The following is a 24461-nucleotide window of genomic DNA, read 5'->3' as shown; positions in this document are numbered from 1 at the left end:
CTGGGTTGGAGACAGTATGGTAGGTGGGAGGGAAAAATGCTTCATGGAACTGGTGGGTACCATCTACTTGACCACAGCTGACAGCATCTGCCCTTTGGCTGCTAAGATAATGTACCAAGTTAGACTCATTACTAAATGTGGGGTTGCTCACCCTCCAGGATTGCCCTGGAGTCTCCAGGATTTAAAAATTAATCTTTCCTTAAAAATTATATCATGTGATGAAACCTCTAGGAATATGTCCAACCTAAATTTGCAACCTTAGTCCCCAGGTAATCCAAGTATTCAAAAAAAGTGCACTCTTCCATCCCCAGCTGGCAAGAAGACTATCTAGCCCTCTTGACGGATGCTTTACTAAGGTAGTTGGTATATTTAGGAATATAGAAAATAGCAAACTAGATCAGATCAGTGGTCCATCTAGTCTGGTGCCCTGTGTGTGATGGTACAACAGAAGTCCTATGGTAGACAATTATGGAATAACCTGCACTTGGGTAAAGTTTCCTCCTGACCCCAAAGAATTAATTCAGTTGACTTTTGTAATGTGGTGATTTCTCTTGCTCCTCAATCACTATCTTTTAGGATATGCCTGAATTTCCATTACCGAATTTCCACTGTAGTCAAGACATCCACAAAACCCTATCCTTCAAATAGTTACATGCTTACTGATGCCAAAGGTACTGTTTGTGTGCTTGAAGTTAAAACTTGCGCAAGTCTTTGCAGGACAGTGTCATTAGCTCCTATGTGCACTGTAGACTATACTGCCTGGCGAAAGGAATTCTATTGACTTGAATAGGACCACAGTCAAGCCCTAAATCTGGGATTTTCAAAGGACCCTAAGGGAGCTTGGTGCTTATGTCCCTTAGATTGAAATTTTCAAAAGGAGTCCAACCATTGATAATAGCAACATTAGTTGTAAGATTTATGTCATGCTACATATGCTAAATTTTTTTTTAATAACTGAATTATTCATATAGGAGAGAAGAATGTTTAAAATCTAGATTCTTGAATCAATCTGCAACAAGAAAATAAATAGTTATTCTTCCTCATTATGTCAAATGTTATTCCAGCCATAGGGCTCTATTGAGTAGAGACTGCCAATTATACCAAACTAGGAGTGAGTTTTATTCTGTAATCAAGTGAGAACTAGGAAAACAAGACTATTTCCATGCGACTCAGGTCAGGATTTTGACTGTATTTTCCACAAACGTAACATATAGCTGAACAGATCAACTCTCTTCGCGTCATCTAGTTTCTATTCAGAGTAGCAGCTGTGTTAGTCTGTATTCACAAAAAGAAAAGAAGGACTTGTGGCACCTTAGAGACTAAAATTTATTTGAGCATAAGTTCAATTTGTTAGTCTCTAAGGTGCCACAAGTCCTCCTTTTCTTTTTGCTAGTCTCTATTGTTTTCAAAAGATATCTGTTCCATGTGGACATATGGCTATTTTAAACTGACTCCTACTTTGTTTTAATAGAAATTTCCCTATGCACATTTCCATGTAACACAGGACATCAAACTGTGTAGTATTCCGTACCTTTGACTTCACAATTCAACATTTCCTATGCTGCTATAGTAACACTTTTACAATACATGTTTTTTGTAATAGCAGATGCTAAGTAACATTCAGTCTTTATGGTCATCTTGATACAGCTCAAGGAGAACCACTGAAGAGAATTTTGCATTCTTCACATTTGATTCATACACAGTTGAAGAAAGGCTTCAGTTTTACCCAAAAGAAATGTGGATAGCTTTTCAGTCACCAAATGAAAGCAGTGTCAGAGCTGGGTGGAAATAAGTGTCTAAACTGGAAAGTTTAGGCAGGAATTGAACTGTCACATTAAAGCAACTCAAAATTGATAAAACAAAACACCAAAAGTGAAAAAAACCAGGGCTGCCTGCCACATATTTGTAAAATGTGTAAAGTAGGGCAAGTAGGATGATTCTAGGCTTGAATAATATTAGTTTGCTATACTTGCTATTAGGAGAAGATGAAAAAAAGTGATTATACACTCAGGGGAAAAAAGACAAGACTGAGACATCCAAAAGGAATTATTCAAAATTATAAAACGCTTTGATAAAATGAAATTACCAAAAATCTCCACACTGTGATATTGAGTACTTAAAAAATACAGGTTTCACATCCTAAGAGTAAGGATGTTTAAAACTACAAGAGCAAATATAAGCAGAGCTCTTTCTCCATAAAACAGGTAAAGTAGTCAGATGAGACAGCCAAAGCATACTGTATTAAATCAGTTAGGACATAGCTAGCCAGGATTATGGAGAGATAATTAAAGTCTACACGATGATGAAGAGGGGTAAGGATGTTGAGGTAAGTGTGGAAGAAATATGTTTCTTGGCCCAAGTATAGGGTTGCAAATTCAGGTGAACGTCTTCCTGGAGATTTCATCACATGGCATAAAGATTCATCTTTAATTCCTGGAGACCTCAGGACAATCCTGGAGGCTTGGCAGTCCTACCCAAGTGGCTCTTTTTCCTATCCCACACTTTTTACTTCATGAGCTTTGGATCAGGCTTTTAGTATTCATGTGCTCTTCCCAGATTCAATAAGGATACTATAAAACAAAGTAGTAAATAATATGAATTCATCATATGGGTTCAGAAAGAAGCTGTCCTCTCCATTTTCCTGAACCCTAGTATGTCATTACTGTTTCTTTTATATTTAGCTGCATTATTGGAGTTTTACAGTTAAGCGGCTGGCAGTGGCTGCCATCACAGAAATGATATTGGATTAGATCGTCTGTTGCAATGTAGCAGTTCCCATGTTTCTGTCCAATGAGTTAATTTCAAAGAGTTTGAAGGCTCCTTTCCAATAAATAGCTGAAGCTTATCCAAAACTCCATGGTTAAGAAATTGGGCCAGAAGTCTTGCAAGACCTTTCTCTTGAAGTTTCTTTATTTTAATAACATTTCTGTTTCAGTGCTAGCGGTAAGTAGGAAAAGCAGCAATGCATAACAATTAAAAAAGTTAACTTTTTAAACTTTAGGAAATATTCAAGTCACAGTTTTAAATAAAGTTTAGTCCTGTTATTTTTATCTGAGACAGTTTACTCTTTCTTCATTGGGAAGTGAAGTGTTTTTAAAAGGCAAATGCTCAGTAAAACCACTTACACATATAAGTAGCTTGTAAATCCATTAACTAGCTCCAAAACAGTAATTTTTATAGGGTTACAAGGTGAAACATTCAATACGCTTCACTTCCTGAGTTATACTCAAAAATACTATATGGCACTTTGCAGTAGCATTATGGCAATTCCATTGGAAAGATAACTATGTGGTTGATTGCTTTTAGCAGCACTGTACTTGCACAGTAATTTCACTGTTGATCAATTAAATTAAGTGAAATACAGAATGAGAACTAATCACTGCTAGAAAACAGTGGGAACGTCAGTAAAAATGCCATAATTTCTCTGTTGTTAAACCTTCAAAATTAACAGAAGCAGTCAACAGTGAAACAGGTGAAGTTTCTCACCAAGAGTGAAGCTAGTAAGTATTGGCTATTCACTAGAGCCAACCTTTCCAAAAATAGCAGCCTCAACATGGGCTCCTAAATCAACACTTAGTGCCTACTATTCAAAAAGTGCTGAGCACCTGAAAGTTCCCACTGAACTCCACTTAGCCTTTTGAAAATTGTCCACTTTTGGGGGTACCTAAGTATAGCTCTAGAAACCTAAAACTTTACATTCTTATTTATTGAAATATTGGCCTTGTGTCAAAAAAAACAGTAAGAACTATTTGTTGTTAGTTTTGTCACTTAAAAAAAGCCCTTAGGGGTTTGGGGTTTTTTTAATACATTAAAAATAGCAAAATGATGGCAAATCCTGTCAAACCGCAGAAGATTTTAGACTTTTGCAATAAGAGAAACCAAGCAGTTTTACACATCTCTTGCAAACCATTCTATGCATTTTAACCACAATAAAGATTAGTCTATCCATAGCTGCATATCATCCACAGTACTAACAATTGCAGTTACTATTTTTCACTCTGAAAGTACCACAAATCATTTAATTTACAAAATGAGTTTTCCAGGTTACCATATGCCAGGAGCAAGACATCTTCAGATTTTCTACTCTACTTCATATCTTGTAGCCAGATTTAAGTTCATTTTAGATCTTTAACAGTAGGATCTGGGATGCAGGAATAGTGTGCCATTCAGTTTATTCAATTATACCTCTTTCCCTACCAACAAGCAAGAACATTTATCTTCCTGCTTTCCAGTTTAAAAAAGTGAATAAAGTGAAGTACTGAATTAATTTTCTTAAAAAAAAAATCCAAGGAACTATTCCTATTTTATATTTTTAAAATGTTCATGAAATTGTATTGCTCATGAAAAATGCCATCTTAACCCTTGGGATTTAAGACCCTAATCCTGGAAAGACGTTTGCACGGGTTTGAATTTGTGCACTGAAGTCAGTAGCACTCTTCACTATGCATATGGTTAAGAATGCATGCAAGTCTTTGGAGTATGGGATCTAAGTTATCGGTTTATATCATAGAAAATGGTTAGATTCAGGAAAAATGCAATCTTTCCCATACATCCCTACCAATAACCATCTATCCTGTCACAAATGGACTACCTATAAAGAGGTCAATCCTTGGCCTCTCTCCTTAAATTAGCAAATGGTACCAAATACAGTTCTGGTGGTGATCAGCAGTTTCACTATTTCTTCTGGAAGATGTTGCATTCACCAAAGCAGGAAAACAATAAAGTTGACTCTAAAAAAAAAATGGTGCACCAGGAATGTACTCTCACAGATTTGGTAGGTTTTATTTATCATATTTATGGCAATAGCATTTTATTAATATGCTACCTGAATGCTATATGGGTCTGATTTATAATGGATTTATAGCCAGGATTCAGCCTAGCTTCCACTAATTGGAGTGGGGGAAATGGCACTCGCACAATTAAATGTGGTCACATTATAATTTGTGTTACCAGAGTGCCTAGGAGCCTTTGTAGTGAGTGAACCAAGGCACCACCACACAAGGTGCTGTACGGACACACACCACAAACACAGTTTGTTAAGGCCCTTTGGGAAGGTACCAAGGGTAGACAAGAGAGAGACAAGTGGATACAAACCAACTGACAGTGGAGTACAAGGAAACACCACACTATTGGTCAGCATGATAGGCAGTGATCTCAGAGCACCAGCAGCCTAACCATTATCAAGGTTTTTGTAGGCATCACAGAAAAGAAGACTTTTGGAGAAGATAATGAATTGATTTTGCAGATGTGTATGGAGAAGTCCAACCAACGGTGAGGAGCAGCATGAGAGAAAGCATGAAGGTCCTTGTTTGAAACTTTAAAAAGTAGATGATGGAGGCTGCTGTGATGGGCTGATGAGAGACTGGAGTCAGCAGCTTGATTGTGAAGATGATAGATAGGGTGCGGACAGACAATGAGAGGTCTTGAAAGGGAAAACAAGCAGCTTGTTTTTGATGTGATAGAGAAGGGTGACCTAGTGGTTGGTTTCAAAGAGTGGTGACATTATCAAAGCAAAAAGGTAGGAAAATGGTCTTCACAGCAGCAACATGAATGGATACAAGTGGGGGAGGGCAGGACTGCATTTGTCAAGACCACAGAGAAGGATGTTGCTGCAACTGAGACATGTGATGAGAGCCTGGATGAGATTTTTAGCTATGTAGAGGACGTTAAAAAAAAAAAAAAGGAAGTACCTTAGAGATGTTTTGCAGAGAGAATTGACAAGTTTTAGACATGGCCTGGATGCGAGTACCTAGAAAGTTATTGGAATCACAGATGACACCCTGGGGTGAGTAACAGGCAGGATGGTGGTATTGTCTATAGTAATCAAGAAAGAAGTAGCAGGGTGACCTGGGAGTTGGGGGGAAGATTCAGAGATCAATATTAGCCACGTCAAGCTTAAGCTGAAAAGTAGAAGGAGTGATTAGGGAGGCAATAGAAGAACCAGGAGAGGACAGGGTCACAGAAGCAGAGGGAGGACAAGATTTCAAGAAGAGCATGATAGACAGCGTGATAGGCAGCAGACAGGTCACGGTGAATGAACAAGGAATAGTGGTTCTGAGCTTTGGCCAGAAAGAGGTCACTGGAAATTTTGGCAAGAGCAGTTTCAGTGGAGTACAAGGGGCAGAAGCAATGGAGTACAAGGGGCAGAAGCCCATTGGAGAGGGCCTACAATGCAACTGGAGGAGAAAAACTCCAGAAAAGGATTGTAAATAGCACATGCGATAAACTTAGAGATGAAAGGAAAAGGGGATTTGGGGCCAACAGCAGGGTTTTTTAAGATGGAAGAGACTAAAGCATGCTCGTATTGTGAAGAGAGAGACAGAGGCGAGTGGGAGGTTAAGGAGAAGAGTAAGGGAGAGGATGAGAGTGGGCCCAAGGGAGATCAAGAGGTGGGAGGGGGTCACTAGGTGAAATGGAGGGATTAAAGGATGAAAGCTGATGAGAAATATCTGCATCTTTGGTAGGGGAGAAGGAGATGAGAGTTGCAGGGAAGAGAAGCCAAGTTGAGGCGATGAGAAATTTTCAATGGAGAACTTTGTCAGTTTTCTCTTGGAAGAGATAGGTAAGATCCTACATGAAGGAAGCAACAGAGGAAGGAGGAGATGATGGTTAGAGGAGTGAGTCAAAGACAGTTGGGATTGCAGGTGTGAGATTCAATGAAGCTGGAGACAGTTGTTTGGCAAGGAAGATGGCAGAACTGAAGGAGAAGTGAGTGAATTTGGAGTAGAGGAAGTTAGACTGGTCACAGGAATTCTACCCGAGATGCTGAATAGTATGAGACCTGGTGTGGAGGAAGCAGATGAAGGGGATGATCTTAGGATGGGGTTGGCAAGGCAACTTGCACTGGGAGAGAGGGACAGAAGAGTCAAAGTGAAGTGGAGAGTAAAAAGGAGAGTAAAGCTGTAGATGCTCTTATGTATTAGCATAATTCTACCAATTTTGATGCCTAAATATCTCAATTGCAGGTGCTTTAAAGGTAGGTAGGAATGTAAACAGATGTAAACATGGGTACTGCAGGCTGGGTTGGGGCTTGGCTAAAATTTATGGCTAAATAACTAGATTTTCTCAAGGTTATGGGTAAAATGCTCAAATGATTTAATAGGACAGTCTTCAAAGTCACTTAGGGACTTCTGAAAATCTTAGCCTATATTTGATAATTCAGGAAAAGTCTTACGTAAACACACCACAACCCAAAATTATCTAATTAATAATTATCCCAAGAAATCTCAGATAAACTCTGAAACATTATCTGACCAAACACACTGCTCTTTTCAACACGTTACAACTTTAGTCTATTCATTTTAGCTCTGCCTGCTGAATTTCTGCACAAAATCTGAGCAAACGGCAACCACAAACATTATGGTATTTTCAAACAGACCAAATATAGCAACAGCAAATATTTTGCATCTTTATGCCTCACTTGCTTCGAAACATTGTTTAAATGTATAAATAAAAATTTTAACTTTTCTTGCACTCTCACTTTTAAACATACTCAAATTAACTACCTCACTGTGCCATTGGCCACTACGAACTCACTCAGGATTAAGCCCTGCAAGCTCAGTCTGGAATCTGAAAGGGAAGGAGAGTTCTTTCTGATTTACATACCACAACAGAGATTCTACAATCAGATTTAGTTAGTTAATAATTCTGATGACGAAGCATGCCCCAGAAGACACTCCAGTTATTTCTCCCAGGGCAATTGAACTGGGAGAGCATAGCTAAGTATTTGCACTTCTGTCTACCTGATGACTAGAACAAATGCGAGATGAAAAGAGGTACTCAAGAATGCCCTCTCTAAATCAACTTTATGCGACTTCCCTTGTCAACGTACCAGAGATGTTCAGAAAGGTTTTTTGTAAATTAAAAGACGACTTTCTAAATGCATCTGACTGGCTCAACTTAGAATAATTCTATCTAAGAATGGGCACATATGGAAAAGCTCAAAACTCTAGTTAAAATATGTTTCAACATTCGTACTAGGTTCACAACACTTTACTCCTGCATTCACAACACTCTGCTTTCTCTTATTGCAAGTTCTCTGACACAATGTCAGAGAATTAAGAGGCAGAGAGACACATTGCATGAAAATGAAAGCAGGTAAAAACAGCAAAAGAACAAAGTGCTCAGAATGGGAAAAGAGAAAAGCAGTGGAGCTATGCCAACATCACCTCCCAATTTTTGTTTTCCATATTTACAGAAATAATGTGTTTTTGTTAAAGAAAATTTGGTATTAGACTTGTTATTAATTGAAAAAACAGTCTAGTTACAGATTTGGACCATTTAGATACCAGATGCCTCTACTGTCCAAAAACTACAGAAAAATAATCTGTTTTTTCCATACTCTTTTCCCCATTTAATAAACAAAACTACAGCATGAAACTTAGAGACTAGAAAAAAGGAAACAATATTCATTCAAGTTTTCACAGTCTTAATTTGTTACATGTACACAGGATTGAAACCATGTATAAACATGAATAGTGATCAGATTCAGAAAGACAGAAGTGTTGTAGGTTAATTTTCTCTTGGTAGTCACTGAAATCCAGAATTTGAAAACCACAGAAATATACAACTTGCACAAAAAAGTCTGGTGTTTGCAAAATTTGCTTTTACAATCTGGCTTTCCAGGCTACTAGGTTATTGTTTCTACTGCTGTTGACACTACCATTGTTTTTTGTGAGCTAAAAAGCAATCCTGAGAAGCTTGATTAGGCTACTCTTCCCTTTGTGCCCATTCTTGTCTCTTTCTATAGACTTAGAACTAGGGTTCCCAACACTCCAGATTGGCTGGGAGTCCACCGGAATAGGCCTCAATCTCCTGGTGACTATTAAGAGCAATCCGGGTGATTTTAATAGGCCAAACATCCAGCCAACGACACAGCAGGGTTAAGGCAGGCTCCCTACCTGCCCTGGCTCAGCGCGGCTACTGGAACAAGCCGGCATGTCTGGCGCCTAGGCGCAGAGGCAGCCAGGAGGTCTCCGTGCCCCTGCGCCCCATCCAGAGCACTGACTCTGCACTTCCCATTGGCCAGGAACCTCAGCCAATGGGAGCTGTGGGAGCAGTGCCTTCAGGCAAGGGCAGCGGATGGAGACACCTGTCTGTCTCTAAGCTGGACATGCCAGCTGCTTCCAGGAGTCACCAGAGGTAAGTGCAGCCCAGCCAAAGTGCATACCCCTACCCCCTCCTGCATCGTAACCCCCTGCCCCTGAACCTCTCACACCCAAACTCCTGCACCCCAAACCCCTTCCTGTACCCCAACCCCCTGCCCCAGCCCTGATCCCCCTCCTGCACTCTGAACCCCTCAGCCCCACCCCAGAGCCTGCACACCCAGCCAGAGCCCTCACCCTCTCCCACACTCCAACCCCCTTCCCAGTGAAAGTGAGCGACAGAAGGAGGGAGGATGGAGTGAGCGGGGAGTGGGGCCTCAGAGAAGGGGCAGGAAAGGGACATGGCCTTGGGGAAGGGGCAGGGCAGGGGGCGGGGCAAGGGTTTTCAGGTTTGTGCAATTATAAAGTTGGCAACACTACTTAGAACATAGATTTTTATCCATCATCCCCCCCACTAGAATCACAACTTACTTTGCCAGTATCATTGAGATAACTAAAGCTGCTTGTGTTTCAGGAAAAAAAAAAAAAAAAAAAAAGTGTCAGAATTCAGCTGTTTACAAGAAACAGAATATGCAGAGTAGAACAGTGCTGCTGTAATCAGCATCCCCCCCCCCAATATTGATTAAAAATAATGACAAAATCGGCACTTTCCCTGCATGCATTTTACTGTCCTACAAGGTGCTTTTAAAATAGCAGTTTTTGTTCTCTGACTCTGTTGTCTCTTTTCATTGATGTGGTCTGCAAATAGTCAATTGGTAGTTGCCATTATAATTGTAGTATTAGTTTCACTCTTTGAAAATCACTGTTTGAATGTATAGAAATTAGTAGACCCAACAAGAGTAAACTTATTCAAACTACTTAATTTAAATATTTAAAATTTTTAATAGGAGAGGCGAGCATGCAGAAACTCAGTTCATGCCCAACCAGTTTTCAGAAAGTTACCAGGAAAGATAACAAGGTTGTGAAAACCACAAATACAAAACAGGGCTTTAATTTCAGTTTTAGATATTTTTAAATCCCAGCAGAAAACAGAATATAAATGGTGCCAGGAAAGATTAGGAAAAGTTCTTTTCCCACCTGAAAATTAACATAAGACCAACGGGAACTATTTAACTCCATTGGCTGGCCTGTAAAGTGCAATCTTGAAACAGTAATTTAATCATCATACAGTTCAATTTATCATTATCACATCTGTGAAGCCATCACCCACAAGAAGAGATGGTTTTATACAAGCGTTCATAATTTTGATAGACTGGTGCATAAGAAAGAGCTACTAAAAACATTCCTGTGTAAGTTCAATATTATAATGCCACCCCTGATCACAACAAGGCTGCATTGTGCTTCTCTTCCTAACGTCACTGAACCTTAATAACACTCTCTCCACGAAAAGAAAAAGGAGTACTTGTGGCACCTTAGAGACTAACAAATTTATTTGAGCATAAGCTTTTGTGAGCTTCAGCTCGTTAGTCTCTAAGGTGCCACAAGTACTCCTTTTCTTTTTGCGAATACAGACTAACACGGCTGCTACTCTGAAACTCTCTCCACACTTCGCTATAATTAACAAAAAAAAAAACAATTTGTAGCCCATAGTCTTCTACAGAGGACAAGCTATTACCCCACATATGTTGGAGACTATGCCTAGTTATCTGAACTGGTTTAAAATACCATTTTAAATAAGGAAGTTCGAGTTAAAAGGGTTTAAATACAGTTTACCTGTCCACTATGGACAATGAGCCAAATTCTGCACTGATTTACACCCTGTACATTCCCATTGACTCTAATGTGGTTGCATGGGGTGAAAGTCAAAGAATTTTAAAAACAACAACATCCTCCTAGTTTAGACTTTAAAGTTAATATAATAATAGATTGCATTTATTTTATGGTGTCCAGTCCACAGTGTGCTAGCCGACACTGTAAAAATACATACAATCCATTCTTATACTAACTTTAAACTCTAAACTAGGAGGACGTATTTTTAATCTGTGTCACTTGAACTTATTTAGAATTATGTTTAAACCATGTTAACTGTATTGGCTTTGTGAGTATAATGTTTTGATTATTTGTTTTTAAACCCTAATCACTCTCTTTTGTAAAGTAATGCATTCCCAAAATGAAAGTTCCATGTAATGACTGTAGTTACACTGGTGCAAAACTAACGTAACTGGAGACTAAGATGTTTCATTGCATGCCAAGTCTCTGCATGTGAAAAACAACATTAAAACACAAAAGGCTACATAAATAGAATGTTAGGACTGACACATATGCAACGCTCTTTGAGATGAAGCTGCCACAATACATAAAACTAGCCCTTAGTGTGCAAGTCAGAGCAATACACATGGGTCCTGTCATAGGCTCCCACAACACTAAACAATATTAAGTACTTGGAATATTATTCTACTACTCTAACTCTGTAAAGTGATACCTCAATACAGTAAACATTTTATTTGACCCATATATACAAAATCTATAAGGGGGTAGGAGGGAAGGAATAGTCCAGTTCTTCAATTTCATAATTTATCTTTTAAATTTTACATTGCAGTGTATATGAAAAAAGGAAGCATTTTAAAAGCAAGTAGACCTCAGCACATTCAGAGAAGGGCCACTTTAACTGATGTTCACATGAATGAAATTTGTTACACTCATTCCAAGAATGGTCAGCATGTTGTATGAATGTGCTCTAGATAACTAGAATTTTCCAATGGGTTCATCAATGCAGTATCAGAGTTCCTTATAAGTTCTAAAAGTAAACACATTAAGTATCTTTATGTTTTATTATTTGTATTCCAGTAATGCCCAAAAGTCTGAAACAGCACTGGCTGTACATTGCACTAAACATTGCGCAAACAAGCAGTTTTTCTAAATGAGCAAAAAAAAGATGATTAATTATTCGAGTTTGCTCAGTCAAGTTAAGCTAACTCAATCAAAAAAAAAAAACCCCTTAGTACTGGTGTACACAGGTGGACATTATTTCGACCATTTGAACTGGTCATTTTATTGCTTCCTAGGCACATTTGTATGGTCTTGCACACCCTTTCTGCAGGGGAAAGAAGAGCAGGCTCTGTAGGGATACTTCCCCCGCCCACCCTAGGTGGGCAAGGAGTGGGTGGAGAGGTGAGAGTTACCGGGCAGAGCTTTGACAGAAGTGTGAGGAGTAGTAATCTGCTCTTGGTAAGGATCAGTAGCAGATGACTCCTTTCCCTCTGGAGTAAGGGGAAAATTAGGGAAGAAACTGTGACTATTGGTTGCCTGGGCATCTCCTGGGATGATACAGGTATGTGCTGCTCCTTATTCAGGGGGATGCAAGTCTCAGTCTTTCCTTTGCATAAGAAGAGAGAATCCCTGGTTCTTCAAGGAAGTTCTGAGAAGTATAAGGAGGTCACCCACCAGCCAGTGCACCCCCACATGGATAAGCATGGTATAGCAGTCTCTTCCACTGGCACCACCTCTCAATAGCCTCTCCGAGCCTAGGGTGACTTACCTCTTCTCACAATTCAGCCCTCCAACGAGGGCATTTACAGTCCCGCCTCTTCCAGGGTAATAATAAAAGTCTAATAAAACAAGTCTAATGATGTTATCCCAGGCTTTCAGTCCCACACTTGGCTCAAAAATCTTTGTCGGTCTTTGTATCCAGGGGCTTTTACATCCCCTTCCTTGGGGTCAGAAAAGGAACCCAGGCTATTCCTCTACTCTGTGTTCCAATCCAAGGACCCTATATTCAGCAGCTAAGGTCTGCTTCCTCAGATTCACTGCTCAGTCTCTGGTCCACTTCCTGCCTCTAGGCCCCTTTCAGAGAGCAATTCTTCACAATGCTTTCTCCCTGAGGGTATCAGCACCTTGTGCCACTTTCTGCCAGTTTGTGGGTGATGCAGAGTCCTCCCTCAGCCCTGCTCTACACTTCAAACTTAGGTTGACTTAGCTACAGTGGTCAAGGGTGTGAAAAATTCACACCCCAAGCACTGCAGTTAAGCCAACCTAACCCCCAGAGTAGGTGCAAATTGAAAGAATCTTCCATCCACCTCGCTACCGCTGCTAGGGAAGGGGGGTGCATTACCTACATAGATAGGAAAACCTCTTTTATCAATGCAGCATGCACCCATGTTCTGGTGCTGCAGCAGCACAGATGTAGACATGGCCTCAGACTCCCTGACAGCAGCCCGTTCTGCTTGGTCTGCAGGCTTTTATGCCAGCTGTTGATAGTCCACCAATAAGCTGTAGTCCCCTTAGTAACTGGCAGGGTGGGGTTTATACACCCCATCACAGGAAAGGATTTATATGCTTACCTAAGACTACATATACTCTACTGCCTATGTTGGCAAAACTTATGTCATGCAGGGGTGTGAATATTCCACCCCCCAAGCGACATAAGTTACACCGACATAAGTGCTAGTGTGCACAGCGCTATGTTGGCAGGAGAGCTTATGCTGCTCACAGGCGTAGGTTTTTAATGCCAATTGGAGAGCTCTCTCCCATCGGCACAGAGCATCTTCACCACACCTGCTAGTCTATGGGAGAATAGCAGCACCCCAGGCCTGGCCCAGTCCCCCTTTGAAGTGAATGAAGGCTGAGGGTACTGAACACAATGCTAGAGGTACTGAGTATTTCACAGGATCAGCTCCAAAGCCATCAACAGAGAGAGAGAGAGACAGAGAGCGAGCAAACAAAGTTTTACTCTGACTGGGCACACTAAGATATTATGAGTAGCAGAGGAGGCAATTAATAAGCTTTATTTATGAATGATCTATACTTATCTGTGAACTACAGACTTAGCTGAAAGAAAACAAATCCACAAGAGCGATGTCACAAATTAAAACCAGAGAGCAGATACAAATGGGAAATAAGGAACGATGAGGCAATGTGATATCAAGCAAGATCAGAACCTTTAGAAAGAGCAGAAGTGAAACAAGTACACAGCCAACAGGTACTTCTCACTAAGAAGAGACCCAGGAACTCAGTACCAATTATCGAACTGAGCCAAGCTCTGGATGAAAGTTTTCAGAAGACAGAAGTGGGAATAATCCTAATCAGCAACTCCATACTTAAGAAGATTTGTGGCCCAGATTTTAAAAAAAACAAAACAAAAACAAAAACAAAAAACAAACAAAAAAAACCACAAGGTACCATGCCATCATAAAATTATCTTGCAATAAGGATCCTAAAGAAGGTTGAGGTTTATCACCACTTATAACCCATACTGGAACTTGTCACCACTGAAAAATCATTTTTTAAGATCAATGGGACGACTCATGATGTAGAGTGCTACTCAACAGGCAGGTAGCAGAATCAAGCTCAAAATGAGATTCAAATTGCAAAAATACAATAAAAATGATTTAAAAGCCCCATATCTCTGAGGAAAAATAATATGAAAAGATTAAGGCTTTCGAACAATTAAAAAAATAAATTGTAATTAATCACAACATTTGTGATTACAGTTTTAATTGCACTGTTACACAGTAATAGAATACCAAATTTATAAATTTTAGATCTTTTTCTACATTTTCAAATATCGATTTCAATTACAACACAGAATACAAAGTATACAGTGCTTACTTTATATTATTTTAATTACAAATATTCGCACTATTAAAAATAAAAGAAATAGTATTTTTTCAGTTCACCTTATACAAGTACTATAGTGCAATCTCTTTATCATGAAAGTACAGCTTATCAGTGTGGAATTATTCAGGTTTTTTACAGAACTGAACTCAAAAATAAAACTTTAGAACCAACAAGTCCACTCAGTTCTACTTCTTTTTGAGCTGTTCACTCAGACAAACAAGTTTGTTTACATTTACAGGAGATAATGCTGCCTGCATCTTATTTACAATGTCACATGAAAGTGAAAACACGGCACTGTTGGAGTCGGCATAGCAAGATATTCACATGCCAGATTTGCTGAACATTTGTATGCCCCTTCATGCTTCAACTTGTAGGTGCTAAAGTTTTACAATGTTTTGGTTTTGAGTGCAATTATTTCAAAAAAATAATTCTACATTTGTAAGATTGCACTACAGTATTTGTATGAGGTGAATTGAAAAATACTCTTTTTTACAGTGCAAATATCTGAAATTAAAAATATAAAGTGAGCACTGTATACTTTGTATTCTGTGTTGTAACTGAAATCAATATATTTGAAAACGTAGAAAGACACCCAAAATATTTATAATAAATTTTAATTGGTATTATTATTTCTTAACAGTGCAATTAAAACTGTGATTAATCATGATGATTTTTTTAGTCTAGTTAATTTGTTTTGAGGTAATCGCAAGCATTAGCTGCAACTAATTGACAGCCCTAGAAAAACCACACACAATATTAGGGAGGAACCTAGAAAGCAGTAATGCTGAAAAGTGAGCTAGGGAAGATAATGGACAGCAGATTAGATAGAAGAAGTTTACAATGTGACAGCAGAAAAGCCCAATGCAATTACAACTGTGTACACAGTGGTGCCATAGGACAGAACAGGGACATAACAGTACCTCTCTCTATAGTCCTGGAGCAGCTGCACGTAGAATATTGCATTTAGTTATTTCCCACAGAGACACTGGAAAAACTGAAGAAGTTTCAGGAAAGAATGAAAATGGTCAGAGATTGAGGCTTCTGAAGTATGAGGATATTAAAAGAATTAAATACACGTCTTATCTAACAAATTGTTAATAGGGAGGAAGAGAAATATAAATATTAGAAGGGTGTAAATACCAACTATGATGAGTAATTATTTAAATGAGTACAAAGACTATAACCAGGAGTATTATTATTTTTAATACAAGTATAACGATGGTGCCCAGGGGCCAGCTGTGACAATATGACCCCTTTGTGCTAGGCACTGTGCAGAGAAACCAACAGTGCCTTCCCCAAAGAGCTCACACTCTAAATAGACAAGACAAACAAAGAGTAGGGGACAGGATACAACACAGCAGCAGAGCCAACAATGGGTTGGTCTGCAGGTGTCATGTTAGAGAAGGTGGTGGTCACCCCCTGGAGATGAGGCCTATGTTGGACCCTATCTCCTCCCCCAGATGATACTGCAGTATCTGCTGAGGCTACTTCTTGTGTTTGCTCCCGCCAGCTTGATTTACTCTGACCAACCAAAGTAGAATAATGAAATTTTTTTTTAAAAAAGGACAAAATTAAAAATTAACCTTCAGGAAAAAAAAAAATACTAAGATTTTCAGTAAGATCTATTAGGCTGGATGACAGTCTCCCATAGGAAGTGATGGAATGGTAGATTGGAAAACTAGATTGAACAAAACCCTAATACAATAGGGCACTAGCTTGTGTTTTCAGAAAAATGTTCTATATGACCCAGTACATCTTTCCTATCTTTAACTTATATGATAGATAAATTATCTATGGTTTTCCCATACTGACTCCCCTCATAAGTGAAGTGTCATAAATACAGATAGCCAAAAAAATATTCAGATTCCAACATTTTTCAAAGCAAAAAGCTTGTGTGTGTTGTTTTACAAAAATTCTCAGTTTTGAACAGCTCCAGTCATAAGAAGTAAGTCATCACATTGGCACAATATGAATTGTAGCAACAAACTTTTTTCTTCCATCTCTAGTTATGCAGCACTCAAACAGTTTTACAGACATCTGAATAATCAGATGCATATAATGTCTGGAAGATAAAATAGGAGAAGTTTCGTTTGATAGAAATGATTATTGATAACAAGGCGGGCTTATTCTCCTTTTGCTGTACATGTGAAATTCTCATTGATGTCAGTGTGGGTGTGACACTTTTCTATATATACACGCTTTATACCTTAAAGTCTTTGTAGAAATGAAGACACATGAGAGTTTGTCAACATTCTGCAGTGGGAATCAGTGTATTCTTCTATCCAATATTGCTCCCCCAAAATGGTCTGTCCATATTTATGAAACAGACCTTATTCATTAGTTCCCATATATTAGTTAAAGCCATTAAAAATTATTGACATAATTACTACAAACATTAAAATTATCACTGCTTGGCCCCTGCCTGGTATGGCTATATATTAAAAACAATTAAGAAACTGAACCTTCCTCTTCTCCAGAATTACTCAAATCCAAGCAAGAATACCAATTAAGTAATAGACATTGGATTCTATCATGCAAACGCTCACTCACGAGCGTTAAAATGTCCCCTTGCAGGGAGAACTGAAACAGACCTATACACCACTTAAATCTTAATGAAGTCCTAATTTGAGGTTTTAAGTGTTGCATATGCTTTTTGCTGATCATTTACATAGGACTGAATTTCACCCGTTATTAGATCCTACTTATGGGAGTAGACTCATTTAAGTTAAGGAAAAACTGCATGAGTAAATTAATTCTATAATCCTTAATGATTATATAGGATGCAAAACCTAAAAAGGACAGTGATATTTAGTTGATTAAAATAAAAATAAAAAAACCACAATCAAATACACACAATATGCAAATAAGAGTATTGACCCTGTGCTAGTTATGACAACTTCAGTTTGGATATATGGGTTTTTTTTGTTCGTTCAACCAGCATATGAATTTTAAGAAGAAAGCAAATTATTTTTTCCTCAAAAAGCACACACAATTTTTTAATCAAAACTACAATCAAACACTTTCCCAGAAACACAGTGTGATACTTTTGGTTCGTTCAACCTAACCTCATAACATTTTTAAGGTTGAAATGTAACATACTCTGCCACTGGACCTACGGTTGCCAACCCTCCAGGATTGTTCTGGAGCTTCCAGGAATTAAAGATTAATTAATTATGTCGTCATGTGATGAAACCTCCAGGAATACATCCAACCAAAATTGGCAACCCTGTTTGGGCCTGGCCCAGTTTGCAAATGAGCGTGGTTTTAGAGGGACTTCAGGATTCCTGCTCTCTAAGGAAATAAAGGCTGGGATCATTTTGGAAATTAATCTATCAGACTGTTTATGTGCATGGCTAGGATGTTATCCCATGTAGTGTCTACGAGTATTTTCAACAATTAAACGGGATTACAAAAAAAATATTCAATTTGGAAAACGGGGAGGTGGACTGGTAACTTTGGTCCAGATCCTGCCTCATACTGTGGCCCCTGTACATAGCTCTGGTGGGGGACTAGCACCTTGGGGACTGCTACAAATTGAAATAATCTAGCTCAGTCCTAAACTGGCTTTGAATGATACAGGGGCCAAACTGGTCTGGAACAGTCCTTGAGATTGGGGGTGTGTAAAAGATGCACACAGCCACTTTTGTTCTCCCTCCTCATCTTAGAGCTCAGACACAGCTGAAGATCTATCCTTTAAACTGATGAAATGGGCAAAAGTTCTTACATATTTATGGTCTCTTTGCCCAAACCGTGTTAGTGTTTGTTAAGGATGGCCAGGGAGGGAGGCTTGGGGAAGCCTGTATTTAGCTATCTTCCAATGACCGCAAAACAAAAATACTGTTAGCATCTTTGAAAGTGGCATAATAATCAGTCTGGTATGTTGCTTTAAACACATTAGTCTTTCACTTTGGGGGACTTGTGTTTAACCATGGGATTGTATCACAAGCTGAGTAAATTTATATTTATGGTCTCATTCTATCTAATCCCTAGTGAATATTTGTTCACCTCACAGATTCTCTTCATAATGTGGTACATTTAGCATTTGTGGCACACGGAAGGATCAGTAATAGAATAGCAGCTATCATGCAGGTACAGAGATAACTAACATAATAGTGAAAGTTTGTTATAGTAACCTATTTTTCTAAAGACCATTTAAAATTATGGATATTGTCATGTTTTCAAGAAAAAAACTGGTTTGTTTATAGTAATCTCTCAGGGTCTGAGCAGTAGTTTAGTAGAAGTTCATGTTTTCAATAAAAATATAAATATGGTTTGCGCACTCCTCTAGGGAAAAGTAAAAGTTTCCCTGAAAGTATCGTGATAAATAAATCCTTACAAAAGACACTGAAGTGATCCGACATCAAGAAGCAGTTCTACAAGATGTTACAGATCCAGCAAATGTTACAAATCCAGCAAAGGCAGCTTCTCCGACATTCTAGCTTTATTCCCAGTGGTAGAGTCATCCACAGGCAGTACATTTCTGGAATGGCATCAAAACCAGTGTTCCCATGGCTTCCAGTACCACAGATAAAAATGACTTAACATACATATTGGTCACCTAATACCTTTCTTTACCTACAGTATGCAAATAAAAAAGGTTTTCCCAGTCATTTTAAAAAATAAAATCAGAGATTAGACTCACAACAGCTCCACTCCTCTCCAACCTAGGGGGTGACCATACCATATTTTTAAATATGACTTTATTACGGAAGGTATCAAAGCTAGACCTTACCAACATCTTGTTAAAAAAAAAAAACAAACAAAAACAAAAAACCACAGCTCATGGGTCTTGCTTGCTTTTATTAAAGTATAACAGTATTTAAAGGTTCATGATACAGTTTTAACTGCAACAATGACATACCATTTGTAGAGGAGCTCAGATTTATTATAAAAACAATGAATCAACTATAAAAACATACTTTAAAAATACATACTAATATTCTTTATTCTTGCATGGTTTGAAATCAATACATAAACCAAATCTACATCTTATTTGACTAACAAGTGAAATTAATGTCCCAGAATGCTGGATTGGGTAAGATATACTATTGGTTTGTTTAAGGTGGCAGAAAAAGAAATAATTTTCCTATAACAGCAATTTACGGGTGCACAGTTTGATCATCTCTTTGCATTCAGAGACTTATGTTTGGGAAGAATGACAAGAGATAGAAAAGGCATCATTTATTTATTTTTAGACTGAATCAAGGTGTGAGCTATCACCACTGCATGGCAGGATATTCAATAAATTGCTTTGCTTTGGTTTTCTAAAAGCTAGGAGACTGATAAAATTGGCTATGGTCCTGCGCAACTGTCTTACAGACCCAACAAGCCTAGATCCTGACATGATCAGAAATTTTTGAATTGTTTTCAAGCTTGGTCGGTTTTAGATGCAGGCAAACATCGGTGAGGGAGTTAGTACTACCATCACCAATTTATTACCCGAGAGTGGAGCCAAAAGATCTACATCTATGTGGATCTACCTGTCTTCTCTCCCAAGATGATGCCACATAAGAGGCTACTTTAGCCTTTTCTCTTGATTAGAGAAACCACCACTGAATGACTCGGCTATCACTCTTTGGCCTGGAAAGGGCCCTGGAGATCTCTGTTGATCCGCCCCCCCCCAGGCACTCATGCAAGCTACTGAGCTGTAGATTTGGCACTTTAAGAGAAGCTGACACCTCACATAATATTTTATCAAAGTGACATTTTAAAAGGGGAAAAGTGCACTGTGTTTTTTCTTCTCTTTTTTTCCCCCCCATTATGAAAACAAAAAGGACTATCTTTATAAAAACACAGTATTTGGTTCCTAAAAGTTCATCTCCTCCTGCTGGTTATTCCCTGCTGATTATGAAGTCATTATCACTTGTTTGTGACAATTTCCACAGAAACCACAGTGATCTCACAGAGGGTTATCTTCAGGTGGAAAATAAGCAACATAAATCCATGAAAGTGTCACTAATAACAAATGAAAACAGGAAAGCAGAAAATGTTTTAGGTAAAACAAAAATATCTAAAACAGAAAAAATTTCAAAGTTTTTCATGAGGCATTACTGGATCTTTCTTATAATAAAACAGGTCAACTCAGAAGAGACAGCTTCCAGCTGAGCACCATGCTCTCAACACCCATAATTCAGACTGAGTAGGAGATGTTAAATGTGAAATCCATTAAGACCAATTAGATTTTCCAGAAGAAGGTACAGTAATAGCATGTGGAGGCAATCCCATATTACACAACAGCACCAAGAAAAACAAAGAAGTCAGACAGCTCAAAATGCAAGTTGTACGCTTTATCTAAAAAGTGACCAACCAGGATCTCTGTACTGAGCTGCCTGTAATCATTTCAAGCAAAGAACTAACTTTGGCCTACTCTTTCAAAATGAAAAACACTTTTGTAGGATGTGATGAGGTGTCCACAGCACACAGCACTGTCAGGGAAGGGACTGGGGTGGGTAGCCCCAACAAAATCTGCTCCCCTGGTAAGGATAGTTTCCCCCTGGTAAGCGTAGCCTCCCCCATGTACAGGTTGAATCCCCCTGGTAAGGGTTAGCTTCCCCCTGATAAGGGTTATATCTTTTAACAATGGGAAAAAAAAAAATTTACATACCGGATTGGCGCTGGACCGGGTAAACAACGCCCCCGCTGCCAGCTTTGATGCCCCAGCTGGCTGTGTTAAATATATTAGGGGAGTAATTCGGGTTGCTGGACCTATGGACAAGACATTTTTTAATGAGTGGATTTCTCACGAGTCTGAGAAAAGAGACCTCCCTATTGAAAATGAAATGGGAGTTGAGGAAATTGAATTGATAGGTAAGGACCAGGCGGATGATGTTTTATCATTTTTACCTATGGTTTTTACTAATGACACTTCTAATAATTTAGATGTGGACAATTTTAATCCTGGCTTTGAGTATTTAAATGCATTTGAAGATCCGTATTTTAAAGAATCTGGACATTTTAATACTAATTTAACTACTGTTTTTAACAATATAGATACAGATCATTTAATGAATTTACCAAATTTATTAAAATAATAGCTCATAGAAAGATGGAGTTTTTTTTATCTAGAATATCCCGTCGATTGTTTTAATTGTCCCATTTGCCCACAGATTTTAGCTATATTTGGAAAATGGGCAAAACATATTAATGTAGTACACAAAAGTAAGGCCATTAGAGTAGTCTCAAAAAGCATGGAAAATCCTCTCAATTCCAGAATATAGCATGCCACTACCCCAAGTGCATGCCCAGGGAAGTGGATACCCCAGTGAAGGGCTATATCTGCTCAAGTTGTGCGATGGCTTTCCATACTAAATAGGGCCTAAGCCAGCATTGTAGACACATGCATCCCGCAATTAGAAATGAACAGAGAAAAGAAAATATAGTGGCTAGGAGTAAGACTAGAGAGTATACTTGCTCTCGATCTCGGATTTGGACTGATCATGAGATTGAGTTGCTTATTAAATTGGAGACCAAATATGTAGGGAAAAGGAATATAAATAAGTGTATTGAAAGTGAATTAAAACAAAGACTAAAACAAATTTCAGATAAAAGGCATGAATTGGCTAAGAGAAAGATTAAGAAAGATAGAGTTATCGATTAAGTGGGAGAGGTAGATAGCAATGAAGAGAATATATTGGAAGTTCCGCCTCAGAGAGAAAATCTTGCCACTAAAGAAGCATCCGTATGTGGACAAGATGGGGAAGGTATGTAGGCAAGGGAGACAAAGTAGGAAAGCTGGACAAATATTGAATAGCCTAGAGGAAATTGAAATTTTATTAAAGGAAAAACAGATTAAAATGCGTTGGGTGGGCAATGGTGGAAAAGTTTGTTACTCATTGATATGGACAGATACGAGTAGATACGAGGAGCAACAGGAGATGAATGATAATAGAAGAAAAGGGAATGGAGGGGTGGGTGATAGAAAGAGTCTAACACCATTCGGAGATATGCCACTAAGAAGGCTAGATACAAATTTTACCTACAATTATTTGTTAAGGATAAAAGAAGAAGATTAGCACATGTAATTATGGGAGAACCAGATAGGGGTAAATGTAATATTCCCCTCAAAGATGAGACATATTATGTAGATAAATTGGAAAAAATTGGACATAGAAGTATAATAGGATGGCCCCCTGCCAGTGAAAGAGTTGATAATTATTTATTATGGAGTCCTATTTTGGTGGATGAAACTAGGGAGGCCCTGAGAGAGATTCGTAAAGATAGTGCTCCTGGCCCAGATAAACCAACAGTGAACGATTTATGGGATATTTTTAACCTGGACTCCTTAATTCTCATGAAAATTTTTAATATACGTTTTTTAAATAGGCAGGTTCCAGATATTTTTAAAGAAAATAGAACTATTTTCATTCCCAAAGTGCAAATTGAGGAAGAAATAACGAAACTATTCTCCTGGAGGCCACTGACAATAGGTTCTGCAGTCAAAATTTGCAATAGACAACAAGGTTTTCCAGGATGTGAAGAGAATATCTCAATTTTAGACAATTTGAGAAAGGAAGCAAAGTGGAATGGAGAGGAATTAGCCATAGTATTTGTGGATATGGCTAAGGCATTTGATTCGGTGGGATATGGACATATTATGTCCAGCCTGAGGAGGTTTGGGATAAATGAGCACATTATAGAAATTATAAGGAACCTATACGATAACTGCACTACAAGGGTTTGGGTGGGTGAGAAGAGCACTGAGTCTACTTTAATAAGGAGTGGGGTTAAAAAGGCAACCCTTTATCTCCTATTTTATTTAATATTGCCATGGATCCTTTGTTAACTAAGCTGGAAACCGAGGGCTCAGGATGTTATGTTCCAGGGAATAGTGTCACATCATTGGCATTTGCTGTATTTCTGCAAAAAACAATCTTCGGGTTAATATGAAAAAAAAACTAAGGGATTTCACATATTAGCAAAATATGAGACTTGTGTGATTAACCCCAAGGATAACTGGAAAATGGGTTCTGAAATTATCAATTATGTACATCCAGGAGAATAATTGGGGGCGAGGATAGATCCTTGGATAGGGATTGGAGGAATCTCTCTTAAGGACAAATTGATTGAATGGAATGAGAGTTTAAGTAAGACTCCTCTTAAACCTACCCAAAAACTGATGATTTTACAAATGTATATTTTACCTGTGCTATTTTATAATTTACTTTTAATTGAGCCCCTTTTTTTTTTTTATCTTTTATATGAGCTGGATGTTTTAGTTAGGAAAATAGCTAAACAGATTTTACATCTCCCACAAAGTACCATCAATGGATTATTTTTTGCAAGGGGAAGAGATGGAGGACTTGCATTAACCAAATTTAGTGTACAACTACCCAACACGCTTATCTGCAAATGGCGAAGATATATTGTGTCTAAAGATAATTGGGTAGATTTATCCTACATTTATGCTGGAGAAAATTTATGTGATAAAATGTTGACTCTTAGTGCAGCAACACCAAATTCTAAGAAATGGAGGGAGGAGGAATTTTTTAGATGGTGTGGGTTGAGGTGCCAGGGGTAGGTATTAAGTATTTTTAAAATGATGTAATTAGTAACTCAATTTTGAAAAGTTCTTGTATGATTAAATCCTCCTCATTGATTGCTGCATTATATCTTAGGGCTAATGTTTACCCTACAAGGGAAACATTGGCAAGAGGTAGAGAAGGATTAAATGCCACCTGTAGATGGTGTGGTAAGGCTAGGGAGACAATACCACATATCTGGACAATGTTTTAAAACTAAAGATGCTAAAACTAAAGACGACATAATAGGGTAGTTTCTGCAGTAGTAGATAAGATATGCAAA

General features: G+C 38.4%; 1 protein-coding gene across 3 annotated transcripts in view; it reads right to left on the bottom strand.

The window, feature by feature from the left end:
- The window catches only part of KCTD8 (potassium channel tetramerization domain containing 8), a 191597-nt gene that overhangs the window by 158744 nt on the left and 8392 nt on the right, over positions 1-24461 (bottom strand). The window contains exons 2-3 of one of the 3 annotated variants that reach the window (XM_038398167.2): positions 21265-21365; positions 20150-20615 (exon numbers count right to left, since the gene is read on the bottom strand). The exons of 1 other annotated variant lie outside the window; for it this stretch is intronic. In XM_038398167.2, coding sequence (XP_038254095.1) covers positions 20613-20615; positions 21265-21365 — 104 coding nt within the window. In that variant the 3' untranslated portion in view covers positions 20150-20612. Of the gene's footprint in view, positions 1-20149; positions 20616-21264; positions 21366-24461 lie in introns of those variants that run through there. One more of the 3 variants, XM_038398166.2, reaches the window with a different exon arrangement.

This window comes from Dermochelys coriacea, chromosome 4, assembly GCF_009764565.3.
Source record: "Dermochelys coriacea isolate rDerCor1 chromosome 4, rDerCor1.pri.v4, whole genome shotgun sequence".
NCBI lineage: Eukaryota > Metazoa > Chordata > Testudines > Dermochelyidae > Dermochelys > Dermochelys coriacea.
This window is presented reverse-complemented; position numbering and strand designations above follow the sequence as displayed.